General features: G+C 42.5%; 1 protein-coding gene across 2 annotated transcripts in view; it reads right to left on the bottom strand.

The window, feature by feature from the left end:
- Positions 1-1446: 1446 nt before the first annotated feature.
- The window catches only part of LOC117002510 (contactin-6-like), a 122648-nt gene continuing 110125 nt past the window's right edge, over positions 1447-13969 (bottom strand). For both annotated transcript variants that reach the window (XM_033071692.2, XM_033071691.2), the window contains exons 17-23: positions 11688-11758; positions 9367-9601; positions 8770-8885; positions 6819-7005; positions 3539-3651; positions 2695-2863; positions 1447-1986 (exon numbers count right to left, since the gene is read on the bottom strand). In XM_033071692.2, coding sequence (XP_032927583.1) covers positions 1847-1986; positions 2695-2863; positions 3539-3651; positions 6819-7005; positions 8770-8885; positions 9367-9601; positions 11688-11758 — 1031 coding nt within the window. In that variant the 3' untranslated portion in view covers positions 1447-1846. The remainder of the gene's footprint in view (positions 1987-2694; positions 2864-3538; positions 3652-6818; positions 7006-8769; positions 8886-9366; positions 9602-11687; positions 11759-13969) is intronic.

A 13969-nucleotide genomic window follows, 5' to 3' on the forward strand; every position in this document is an offset into this window, starting at 1 on the left:
AGAGCCTCCCTGTAATTAAACATCTCTCAGACCTTCTATGGAGCTGTAACTGCTCTGCAGAAAATCTCTTTTCACTTGAATAAAAAGATGTTTTGGGTAAAGTCAGCAAAGAATCACATTTATGTTATGAAGTGGAAGAATTTCAGATTCAGTTTAATGAAGGGAAATAAAAGGTACCTGTTGTTTAATGGGCACAGAAGGGCTGGGAGGGAGCAGAGGTGCTGCTGGACACCTGCTGGGAAGGGATGATGCAAAAAGCTCTTCCAAAACCAAATGGGAGTGACCTCTATAAAGTATTTTATCAAACTGAGTGTGGGGTTATTAAATATCACCAGCTGTAGGAGATCTTTAATGTCCCTTTCAGCCCAAACCATTCCCTGATTCTGTGAAGAGCAATTTTCTTGGACACCAATCTCTACCATGTGGTTTTGCAATTATTTTCTGATTTTTTAGTTCATTTTCTGCCAGACCAGCCCGTGGCCTCTGTGAGGAATCAGAGAAAGGTTTGGCTTGGCAGGGACCTTGAGGAGGTACCCAAGTTTTGGAGCATCCTCTGTGAATTCCCACTCCCCCATGGATAACAAACAGGGTTTAATGGGATCTTTGAAGGATTTCCATGCACAACTGAATTTCTTTTACTCATTCATGTGCTGACACATCCTCACCCCCTTTCCAACAGTGCCCTTTTTTTAAAAAATATTTGGGGTATTTGGTTATCTTGCAGTTATAAATATTCACAAAGATGGCACAACATGGATGTGACAGTGGGGAAAAAAAAAAATAAACTTCAGAGCAAAGTGAGAAGGAAGAAAAGATTTCCCGATAATGACACCAGGAAAAAAAAATCCTTTTATCAGATGTAGTTCAAGCTGGCAATAGAGTGGCTTCAAGTGTTGAGCTGCATCTCCTGACTTGAAAGCCAAGCTCTGGTGTTTAATTTGTCATTCTGAAGACTCAGGAGATGGAAGGGCTTAATTAGCTGCTTTTATTTCTATTTCAAGACTATGAAAATCAATGTTCTTCTCATTTACCTGCACACCCAACCCACAGATGAACCTACACTTTCAAGCCACAGCAAAGAATAACAAAATCAGGAGAGAAAAAGTGATCCTGCCTAATGACAGATTTCAATCTTCCCTCACAAAATATTCAGTATTCAGGTTTGTTGACCAGAACATCAGAACATGGAAAATCCTTTAAAAGGGATTTGAAAATATGTAAAGTAGCTGATGGAACAAAAGGTGCTGCTGTCTCAGGTCTGGTTCAAGGCTTGCTGATGCCACCAAAAGGTTGTTTGTTTTTTTTTTAAATAGAATTCACTGGGCTTTGTGTTGGCCCATAGGAGACTCCTTTTATTTAAGTTCCCTTTTTCTGCAGAAAATAGAATAGGACATCTTGAATAATGTGTTTAATGACCTCTCCTCTAATACAGACAAGTGCAAAAAGTAAACAAATAGCTTTTATTTAATTGAAAGTGAGTTTTTTTCAGCAGGATACATTGAAGAACATGAGATAAATAATATCCACACCACAAGAGTTTCAAACTTCTTCTCCCCTCCCTGACAGCAGCTTGCACAGGTTGGCATTCCATTAAAATGATGCTCCAACTACTTGGAAAAAATGTGAGGCCACCCACGTGTCAATCCCAAATTAGGTTGGCACCACTCTGTTTAATTAATGCATGTTGATTTATCTGTTCATTTCCAAGCCTATTTTTAAAAATTCATGGAATATTGACACCTAACATTTTCTTAATGACAGACCACTTCTGCCTTCCTCCCCTCCCCAGTGCTGCTTTTTCTGTGTTGTTGGTTCTGGTGAAGGATTAAAATAAAATCTACACTTTTTATTTTTGAAAGTCCATGGCAGGGCATTGGTGGAACCAGCAAGGAAAAGGGTTTAGAAGAACAGAACTCAACAGCAGGATCCCAGATGTCAATGTATGATTTATCCTTTGGGATAATTTCATTGCTCCAGAACTTAAACCTGTGAAAACATAAACAGACAGAGGTGAATCTGTGTCAAAAAATAGTTTTTCTTTACATTTTAGCTTAACAGCAATTTCAGTTCTGTTTTCAAGGTGAAACATATCCACAAATGTTATTTCTGTTTATTTGTTCATTAAGTTGTAGTGGCCATTTTGTGGAGTAGGGTTTTGGATCAACATCCCACCTTTCCTGCGAGTATCTTCTTTAACAGGGTTTTGACTATTTTGTTACCAAACAAACTATGATATATAAATATAAAAATGCTTTTTTTCCCCATGAATAATAAGTTGTTTGGTATTTTTATTTATTTTATTTTATTTTTTTTTCTGCACCATGGGCCACCCCAGCCCAGCCATGGCACAGGGCTGAGATCTCTGTCCCAGCAGAATCTCCAGAGCAAATTTGGGGTCACATCATGTGTAAGAACTTTGACTTTCCCAAGAAATCTTATTCCTGTGTCCTTCCCTGAGCTCTGCATGCCAGGGCAGTGGAGACCTGCACTAAAAATGAGGTGTGGAGCAAAACACTTTCTCCTCTAATGAATGTGAGAATATCAGAGACAAATTTACAGGAGCCAGCACCAAACAGCTCCAGGAGGGAGGACACCTATGGCAAGGGAGAAGCTGGGAATCTGTTGTGCTTAGAGGCACAGATTTCTTCTTATGCAACAGCATTCAGAGGGGGGGGAACAAAATCTCTCACTTACTGGATATTTTTGGAATCCTGATTTCCTCACTGCTGCTGCCATCGCCACCATCGCTGACGGTTCTTATCTCGATGAGATAATCTTCTTCAAACGGGACCAGAAGTTCAGCTGAAGTGTTGTTTGTCTCCAGGATATGGGCTTTGCTGTGCCTGTTCTGTCTGTACAGAATCTAAGGGATTGGGAAATTCATTTCATTTTAATGGATTTTTTTTTGGGGGGGGTGCTGACAGATTCTTCTCTTGTGCCCCAGAGTTTTCAGAGCACTCTCAACATTATGCAGGGTGTTAAAAGCAATTTAAAACAGGGGAATAAATCCTGATTTTGGGGTGGGTACCACAGCAGGTGGTTTCCTAGAACCCAAGGATAACCAAATAATTCTCCGCTGCAACCAAATGTTAAAATAAATTTGTATTTCCTTTAAAAGTAGATTTATGGGAGTGCTTTTTGGTTCATTCACATAGATCTTGGTGTGAGTATCTTCCAGTCTCTTTTTTAAAGGTACACTTATGAACTGCCTGAGAGTGAGAATGTTTTAAATGTGGTTTATGACTGCCTTTAATGCTTAAAAGACTGTTCTCTATTTCTTATATATTTGTGAAACTCCTTCCCTGGAGGTGTGAAAGCAAGAAACTTTAGGTAAATAAGATTACAAGGGACAAGAATTACTGGGGACAGAAAATCCCTCTGTTGGGATAAAGAATGAATATTTGTACAAACATCAGCCAAAAATCCCAATAAATCCAGAAAATTCAGTGTTCCAGGTAATGAACATTCACCTTCTACCAAACCTCTGTACCTGTACTGTAACCAAATTTCTGAATACTGAGATAAAGAAATAACTTACTTTGTAGCCCAACACCTCAGACTCATTCTCCATTGTTTTCACATGCTCCCAGTTCAGGCAGATTTTGGAATTTGTCAGCTTCCAGGCAATGTTCGCTGGAGGTTGACTTGGTGCTTTAAAAAAAAAAAAATTAAAAAAAATTAAAAAGGGTAATGATAATAATGAGATAAACTGAATATTAATTTTCATGGTATAGTTGAGTGAGCTGCTGATATGGGAGCAGCAAATGCTTGGGTGATTCAAACCTAAAAGAGGAAAAAAAAAAAAAAATTTCCAGTCCATCATTGGTCTGGTATTAGTCAGAATAAAAATCTATTCATAGCACAGAACCTCTTACTGTGAGACTTCATTTGCAAAATTAGGCACAGCCTGACAGTGTCTGACAGCTCAAGTTATATTTGAGAGATTTTGTGGAAGGAAAATGTTGTTCCTCTCAGTATTTCCATGTCCTAGAGGATGTTTTGCTGTCTGGATCTCAGAAAAAGCCAAAACTGAGAGCAAACTACAGAAGCCAAGATTTCCATCAGCCAGGACAGGTTCCAAAGAGCTGCACATGAAAGTCTCCATGTGATCCACCATGAAACATTGTAGGATTTTAGAAATTCTCGTCACAATAGGCTGAGAGCAGCTTTTTCAAAGGCTTTTTTATGCCTAAGTGTGAGCACTTTGAAAATTTGCCTACGAGTGAGTGGAACTGAATCCTGTGTGAACATGTGAGGGTGGAGTTGTGCCTTTGAACTGGAGCTCAGATTCAGGCCAGCACATTCTCTCCTGCTCCATGCACATCCTCCCAGGCCCTGCTGGGTGGTACCACAGGAAAGATGGACTGAAACAGGTAAAAATGAGGAAAGATTTGGAGGAACACATTCCAGCCCTGTTTAACTCTGTGATCCTTCTCTTCCCTTCTATGTGTTGGTGATTGATGGATGTCATTTGGAAGGAACAGTTGATTTGGTGACAATTTCTTTCATTTCTCACAGAGATTAAACAATGTTTTATCTCTAATGTTTCATATCCATCTGCCTCATGGCTTTGGAGAAGTTTAATCCATCCCTCTGGTGGGGAATGAGGTGTTGGTGGAGCTCCCAGGTGAATATCCAGGGATGTCCTTCCATCAGCCACACTGTCAGTGTTGGACAAGATTCATTTCATTATGGAACATTTATCTCCTCTCACATACATCAAACTGAAAATTTACTTAAATATGGCTTGAAAGCTCTTTGCTGCTTTTAGGAAACATTTTATGTAAGGAATTGGATAACAAAATAGTCACAAGAGGCAAAGCATGTCAAATACTTCATTGGCTGTGCACTCTGAAGAGGTTTGAAATCACTCAGAAATGGGTGAATTACCGCCTTGTCCAAAGCTTTTTGACACAGAAACTTAAAGTCATCTTGATTCATGATCTTGGGGCTGGAAACACACCACAGGAGGATTTGCAAAACAAAATTATCTGGGGTTATTTTCAGCCAGAAACCAGATTAAGTGGTAAGAGCATCCACAGGAAAATCTTCAAACAAAATCAAGCAGTTCCAGTTTAAGATTGGCAGATTATTTCCTCAATTAATTTCTTGTAATCAACACACTTAAGAATAATAGAAATCCTAAATATCTGCTCAGGTTTACTGAGGAGCTGCTGTTATTGTCATGGTTTAGGTAACACTTGGCTTTGTTGCTGCACTGAGCTGAGGTCCAGCCATGCAAGTATTTCTAATATATATGTGTAATATTGATATATTCTGTGTGTATATGTATCTATTTGTAAGGGAAAAAGAAGGAGAAGATGAAAAAATAAAAAGAAAAGGAAGAGGAAGAGGAAATTCTGAAATCCATGCCATGTAATTAAAGAAGAGAACATTCCTTATGGAGCCTTGTCCATGGTTTGAGAATATCAATTCCAGTTTTAACTTAAACCAGGATGTCACCTTTGACCCTACATCGATCTTAGAGAAGAAGACTTCAATCAGAATTGCACCTCTTTGGCAGCAGGATCATTTCAGCTTTGCTGAGTCCCTGCAATAATGGGATGAGCTGCAGGAACCCTGGATGCTGAGCAGCAAGACAGAGTTATTACTTTGGAGCTCCATCTCCTGCTCCAGATGCACATTGTTTATATTCTCTTGACATATTGTCTCTTCTCTTATTGCAAGAGCTTGCATCTTCCACAGACAGAGCTTGAAATTTTAATCTATATATTTAAATATTAAAAAGGTTATTTTGACTTTAATTTTTAAATGAGCCATTAGCACAATCCTGAATTTGACAGAAGATAAAGTAGATGTAAAACAAAAGCAAATTTATTCCTTCTGTGTTTTGTCATTTGACTGCCATGTCTTTAACTTGTCTTTCATATTGATGCACATAGGAACAGAGGGAAGAATTACCAGAGATGAATCTATTTTCCATTTAAAAATGGACTACAAGAAAAGTTGTGGAATCACAGAATGGTTTGGGTTGGAATAGCACTTAAATTTAATTTAATTCAGCCCCCTGCCATGGGCACAGACACCTTCCACCATCCCAGGCTTCTCCAAGCCTTGTCCAACCTGGTCTTGGACACTCCCAGGGATGGGTCCTGTTTGAGCCCTTCAGAAATATCTTCTCTGGCTTTATTTTTGATTGTTTTATTTACAATAAATACTGGTTTTGTGGCAATTAAAAATCAGTTAACTCATTCTGCAAGTTGTTCCTATCTTGCACTTGGAGTGCAACATGGAACAGCATATGAGAAAAGAGAGAAACTGCTGAAACTCAGGAGAAATATTTCCCTTTTATGCTAAAGGGCAGATACTGGGAAAATAGAGTCTGAGGTAAACAAATCAGCAGGGAGCTTTACTTTTAGTATTAAATAAAAAAATAAATAAAAATTGCATTTATATTTATGCATCCCTTACACTGCCCTCTGCAGTGCAAAGTTCAGAGGCCTCAAAACCCCTGTGTATTTGGTGCATTCAACATCTTCCTCTAAAACCCCCAAACCAACTCAGCCTCACCCCAAAATCTCTTGTTTGACCTGTGGGACATTCTTCCTCTATTGACTCTGCATCTCCAAAATCCCCTGAAAGCAGAGGGCTGCTGTCCCAAGGGAAACAGAAATCCTTCCTCATGGGCTCTGGACAAGAGGAAGTTTCTCAGTGACAGATTTTGTTGTCTGATTTATGAAGAAATTCAGGATTTAGGGGTTTTTTTTTTTCTATTGAAGCATTAGACACGGTGAGCTGGATTGTGCCTGTCCCAGCTGGGAATTTGGAACACTTGTTGTACCAAATCCAATACTCACGGGATTTTTTGGTGGTGACATTCACCGGGGTGCTGGAGGGCCCTGTCCCCGCAGTGTTGTAGGCTCGCACTGTTGCAAAATACACGGTGTTGGCTCTCAGGCCTGTGATGTTCTTGGCTGTCACATTGCCACTGACTCTGACCTTCCCAGCTGTGCTTTCCTTGGGATCATCTATCCAATATAAAATCTAAAAAGCGAGAACAAAGAACAGGCAATTCATTGTGTTCCAGAAATTAGAGGCTTGGCTGGGAAGCAGACATGCTGACAAGGAATATTTCGAGGAATACAGGATTTTTTTTTGTACTCCCATCTAGCAGGATGTAAACCCAGGCATGAATATTTATAGAGAAGCAATAACATTTCAGAGACTGAATCCCAATTAAGGAACTAAATGAAATCCTTAAATTTACAGATGTCCAGAAGGAAACCTTTGATAAGGTAAGGAATGATAAAAGCTTTGTTGGTTTTATGGTTGAACACAATGAAAGAAAACCTTAGGAGATACATTTATTTCAACCATCTAAAAGGTTTTTAATTATTTTGTATCCTGGCTCTAGTTTTGTTTCAGTGACACCTATTTAGACCTGCTGGTTTTTTAAGTGAGTAATTGATTTAGGAAGGTTTGTGGACTTCACATGACTCTTATTACCTCCATTTGTACATTGCAATGATAGAGCAAAATTTAAAGTATTTTTGACTTGTTTTCCTCTTATCTACAAATTAAAAAAAAAAAAAAAAAAAAAAAAAAGATATTGCTTCACTGTGCAAGTAAAATGACCAGGAATGATAGCTGACATTACTTAATCCTAAAATCACAGAATCATTTAGGTTGGGAAATATCTTTAAGTCCAACCACTAACTCATCAATGCCAAGGCCAGCACTAAACCACGTCCCCAAGTGCCACATCCACATGGCTTTTAAATCCCTACAGGGATGGAGGCGCCACCACTGCCCTCTTCAAATGCTTGAGTTAATGCTTGGACCTGATGGTCTTAAAGGTCTTTTCCAGCCTAAATGATTTTATGATTCTAAAGGGAGAGAGAAGTTAAAAGCCTTTCAATGCATCACAGCACAAGCTCAGGGTAGAACATTTATCCTGCCCTGTTCTGTCAGCAGTGCCACGTGTGCCTGTCCCCAAATCTGAGCCCAAAAACCCTGGGAAGGAGCTGCAGTTCTGGGCTGTAAATCCTCCTGATGACCTCGGGTGGGTTTCTGTTGATGAGAGCAGGGTGGGAGTGCCACGCTCTGCTGCCGTGGTTCAGTGGGAGAGGAAACACAAAGCCAAAAGGGTTCTGGATGGGAAAGGGACATCTCCAAGTGTCAGAGCCCCTCACCTCATAGCCCAGAGCCTCATCTCATAGCCCGGGGCCTCATCTCATAGCCCAGGGCCTCACCTCATAGCCCAGGCCCTCACCTCATAGCCCAGAGCCTCACCTTGTAGCCCAGGGCCTCACCTGGTAGCCCAGGGCCTCACCTCATAGCCCAGGCCCTCACCTCATAGCCCAGGGCCTCACCTCATAGCCCAGGGCTTCATCTCATAGCCCAGGGCCTCACCTCATAGCCCAGGGCCTCACCTCATAGCCCAGGGCCTAACCTGGTAGCCCAGGGCCTCACCTCATAGCCCAGGACCTCATCTCATAGCCCAGGGCCTCATCTCATAGCCCAGGGCCTAACCTGGTAGCCCAGCCCGTCACCTGGTAGCCCAGCCCCTCACCTGGTAGCCCAGGGCTCACCTGGTAGCCCAGCCCCTCACCTGGTAGCCCAGGGCTCACTTCACATCCCAGCCCCTCCCCTGGTAGCCCAGGGCTCACCTCGTAGCCCAGGGCCTCATCTCATAGCCCAGGGCCTCACCTTGTAGCCCAGGGCCTCACCTCATAGCCCAGGGCCTCACCTCGTAGCCCAGCCCTTCACCTCACATCCCAGCCCCTCCCCTGGTAGCCCAGGGCTCACCTCGTAGCCCAGCACCCTGCCCGTGTGGCGGTTCCAGGGGATGGGCAGCCAGGACACTTGCACCGCCGCCGCCGACACGCTCAGCGCCGAGGCTCCGGCCGGGGCCATCTGTGGCTCTGGGACAGGAGAGCAGAGCTGGGACACGGTGTGGGCACGGGGCAGGGCAGGGGAGCAGCAGGGAGAGCCCCTGGGGTGGCCATGAGCTTTACTCTCCACTTATGGTGGAACGCCAGCAAAGCCTTCTTTTCAAAATGAGTCATTCCCCGTCTGCTGGAGCAGATTTTTGGGGATTGGCTGCACTGAGTGGTCTGGGGAGCCAAACCCTCTGAGAGCAACACCTTTGAGTGTCTCCCAGTTTTCCCAACACACTCAGCAAGAGCATCCTGGGGACAAAGTGTCCCTCTGCTGAAAATCATTCTGAAAACTTTGCCCCTTGCTATTTTTACTTCAGTTTCCCATCTCCAGACATGAGTCTGTTATAAATATCCAATGAGCAGGTTTGAGCAGGGTCCTTAAAAGCCCTGAGAGGTCTGCCAGCTCACATCAGTCACCTCTTGCTGCTACACACCCCTTACTACCAGGAGTAACTTGTGTTACCATCCTCTCCTGAGTAGATGATGGAAATGGAGCTCAGGGTCCCTTCTCCTTCGTTGTTGTAGACACCAACTTTGACCTCGAAAGGAGAGAGGGGTGTGATACTCTCATTCCTATAAACGTATTTGCTGGATTCCACCGAGGCCACCACAGCTTTGGTCCAGGTTGTTGAGCCAAGGGGACGGAACATGACGATGTAGCCAAAACCTTCCCCGTTCTGGAGCTCTTCTGACACAGGCTGTGGTGACAAGGCAGTCAATAAAGGTTTGCATGTACCCACAGTTTTAATTGAATCTTCATTCCCTGACTATATTTTAGTGGTATTGATTTAGTTGGCTGTGCCTTGGAGAAGATAATAATGTTTGCCCCATCCGTCAATGTAATATTGAAATAAAAATCAAAATAATAAATCTATCAGGGCAATCAATTCGGAAACTAAAGATCTGATCAGCTCCATTAAAGTTGTCTCTTTCAGGCATGAAGTCTGCAAAATTAAAAGCATTTCACTCAGTACAAGTTGTAGCTTGTAGTTTGTTTTTTTTTTTTTCCCAAAGGGGCATAGGAATGCTAATTTTAAATAAATGATTTTAAAGGAAAAAATGAGTTGGGAAGGAACAAATGTACACAAAGAAATGTGTGTCAGCTGTATAATTGCCTGCCTCTGAGTACAGTACTGATGTACTTTTTTTCAGCAAGGAGAAAGCCTCAAGTGCATGAACATATTCTTATTTAAGTTCTCAGAACAGAAATGTTCCTGCAAGTCAACATGGCAAAATTAATGTTTCTATTAATAAAAACTCATGTCAAGATACGTATGAAAGGCTCAAACTGAAAAGGCAATTACAGTAACACCGTGTCCAGCATGAAGTTTGGTTTTTCATGGGATAAAAATACTTCTACATTCTCAAAGCAAGAGGACATTTATGAAACAAAAACAGGATTAAATGGAGAAAGAAAGTGTTTTTCAGTAAAATTGCATTTCTTTCAGAGGCTTGCATCAAAGGAAGGAGCATGGAAAATTAGACATGGAAATGGAAAAGGGACACAAAAAGGGTCAGGACCTGAGTCCTGGCTTCAACCTCTCCTCCTTCAAACTTGGGAGCACAGTGTGAGACAATAGAGGAGAATCTGGGAACACTTCAGAAGATTTCAGGGCACTTATGTTATATTTATGATAAATTCCTTCTAATTCTAATCATAAAAATAAAGATAATAAGCCTGGCCTGGCATTTTGAACCCTTGTCTTTTCTTCAGTGCTTTACAAACACCCAATATTCCCCTGTCCACCTCTTTTCCAGTCCTGAGAGAGTTAAATGTGAGAGATGATGGCTCACTGGGGATTTATAGGAGTTCAAGCTACTTTCTAGAGCATTTAATTTGTTTTTGAGGCTTCTGTGACCTCAGATTTAATCAAGACACTTAGTGGGTTCATCACAGAAAGCCGCAGAGTCGTGTTCAGTGTTGTTAGCTGGCCATAATTAGGATTTCTTCTGATTGTTTTTTGGGATGCACCATGGAGTCCAACAGGATAATTTGATTGAGATATCTCAGGTTGTTTTCTATTTTCATGTTCTTCTGCTCCCAATGAAACAAAAGAGGGAAAGGTGTAGATGGAAAGTCGAATTTGCAGCGTGGGGAGGGGAAAACATCAGCGGGTTTATTTATCTAGTGGGGATTCTTTTTTTTTTTTGACCTGATTTTTCATTTTTTGACCAAGCAACTGCCCCATCACTTCCCAGGCTTTGCCAGAGCTGCCTGCCTTCATCCCAGAGTCTGTGGGAAGTTGCTGGGAGGCTGGAAATGAGGTTCCTTCCCACAGCACTCACACTCTACTCTCTGAAATGACCTGCACTCACCCTTTGCAACTTGTCTGGCATTAACTGCTCTGAAAATGTGTATTCTCTGCTCTTGCTGGAGTGCTGGAGAATTAAAGGGCTCATCTCCTTTAACGCATAATAGGATATGTCTTGTCAGCACAGTGTTCCAGAATGGAAAACATGTAAACAAAAGTAGGAAAAATGTAAATGCAGAAAATGGCCAAGCAGATTAGTGTGTTAAGCACCTCCTGTACAATGGAGATAAGAGGGTTATGCAGACTTCTAAACATCTTTACAACACGCCTCTTAAACTGTTTATTTTTATAAATTGTTCCCTACAACACAGAAAACTTGCTGTATATCTTACAGGCTGTTTGCTCTCCACATCCAGGGTGAAATCCAGGCTCAACCAAAGCTGGTGACCAAAAGCCTTTGGATTTCAGCAGGGCTGTGATTTCACCCATCCCCGTTAGACCTCAATCAGAGGCGAATTGAGCTCAGAATTACCTCCCAGGTGATGACCAGCTCCGAGCGGCTCCCTCCTCCTCCGCTGATGTTCGTTGGGGCCACCACAGGAACTGGAGAAGAAAAAGTGTTGGTGCTTCCATCTGCTTCCCCAGGGCTCAGTCCAGGGGTCTGTTCAGTGCCTGTATGGCTGATGTGGGATCAGGGCACCCTCAGGAGTTCAGATGCACCCACTGGGGTGGGAGTGTGCATCTGCTGGAGGGCTCTGCAGAGGGATCTGCGCAGGCTGGACCCTTGGGCTGGGCTCAGTGGTGTGAGGTTCAACAAGGGGAAGGGTAAGGTCCTGCTCTTGTGTCACAACAGCTCCATGGAGCACTCCAAGATGGGGGAAGAGTGGTTGGGAGGTGGCCCAGCAACAAAGGACCTGGCGGTGCTGGTGACAGCTACAGGTGTGCCCAGGTGGGCAAGAAGGACGAGGTCACCTGGCCTGGGTCAGCAATAGCCACAGGAGCAGGGCAGGGATTGTCCCCCTGCGCTGGGCACTGCTGAGGCCACACCTCGAGTGCTGTGTCCAGTTCTGGACAAAGCTGTGATTGGCCAAAGCTCAGACTCACTGATCCTGGAGCCTTTCCAAGAGGGTGATCCGAGCATTTCCTACCTCACCTGCAGCCATTCCACCCTCAGCAGGTGGAACAGGGGTTACACTGCACAGCAGCCTGTTTGAAATGAGCTGAAATGATGTTTACACGTTTTCTAAGGCTGAAGCCATAGATGCATTTGATACATCAGTAACCTGGTTCAAAAAATTAATTAAAGAACTGGGAGCATCAAGTATCTGACATTATTATGCCTCATCAACTAATTGGCAAAATGATGTTCCATTCAGACTGTAGCTGCAACACTACTGATTTACTAATTATGCATTTGTTCAGTAAACATGTTGTTGGAGCAATATATTAATTTTTTTAATTGGTTGTATGCTTTTCTTAGAAAATTCAAAACTCACAATTTGCTTTTCTCCTTCTCCCAAGATTGGAAGTGTCCAAAAGTTGTTTGATTAGAGCTGGATTTTCCAGCATTCCACAGGTGTGTGGCACAGAGGCAGAGGATTGAGATCAGGGAGCTTTGTTGAGGTTGAAGGGGCTCATGGTGGAGAGGCAAAGAAAATATTAGCATTTACTGCCTCTTGCTTTATATTTCTTCTTTAAGGTCCCTTTCAACCCAAACCATTCTATGGTTCTATGATGTAACGTTCTTTTTCAGTTGCTGGAGAAGAGTAAGGGAAGAGGACATCCCTGGAATGGGCAGGTACAGAAACCCTCTACAGGACATCTGCTGGTGCCATCTCCAAACCCTGCCTTCACAAATTTCAACATTGTTTTGTCATTGTCTTCATTCAGCTGTCTGGAAAGATGGTGTGTAGGGTGAGGAATGGATGGGATGTTTACATCTCAGAAGCTTTTTTTTTTTTGAGAGATTTTGGGCAAGTTTTGCCATATCTGCTTGTCCTTCCCATTAATCCAGCACGCGGGGTGCCAATAAAAGTGCTTAAAGTTCACAAAAAATTATGTCAACCCATAATAATTTCCAGATTCTAGTCCACCTATAAATATTTATCTGATTTCATCCTCTAGAATTTCAGGATAATTTTGCTGTGCAGCCTTAAGAGTGAGTGCAAGTGCAAGGAGCCCGGGCTCTTCTGGAGGGTTTGACAGAGCTGTTCATTTTTGTCACCCACAATCAATGTCTTTGGGCACATCAGAGGCAAATGATCTCAGACTGACAAAAACTGCATGGAAATGGCAAAACAAACTTTCAAGCCTGGTGTTTCAGTGTTTCATGAACCAAGAGATGCTCAATTAGCTCATGTGTTAAATGTGTTTGGTACTTACTACATTTGCACGGTGAAAATTTTGTGCTGCAGCTCAGCAGAGCCTCAACTGGGTCAGAGTTGAGAAACAGATGAAAATTTACAGCTGAGTGCACCAACAGAGGCTCAATTAATTCTCAGCTCCATTTTAATGAAATGAACAGTGGCTCATTTGCATCCACAAATCTACTAATGCTCAGATTTCAGCTGGCAAAATAGTTATTACAAGCAGCAGAGCTCAAATTCACCCTTTCCTGGCCAGGTATTTGCTGTCCACCCTGCCCTGCTGATTACAGTTTCCTATTCTGATTTAAAAATTAGGATAAAGTTGGTATTTTCCCACTGCACTGGAACAGGAATTATACAGCAGTGAAGGAGTTAAGCAGCTAAAACCTGAAGTGAGTTTTCTGTCTCTTTTGTTAAACTTCAGACACAGCTACACTGTAAGGAAATA

This window comes from Catharus ustulatus, chromosome 13 (assembly GCF_009819885.2).
Source record: "Catharus ustulatus isolate bCatUst1 chromosome 13, bCatUst1.pri.v2, whole genome shotgun sequence".
NCBI lineage: Eukaryota > Metazoa > Chordata > Aves > Passeriformes > Turdidae > Catharus > Catharus ustulatus.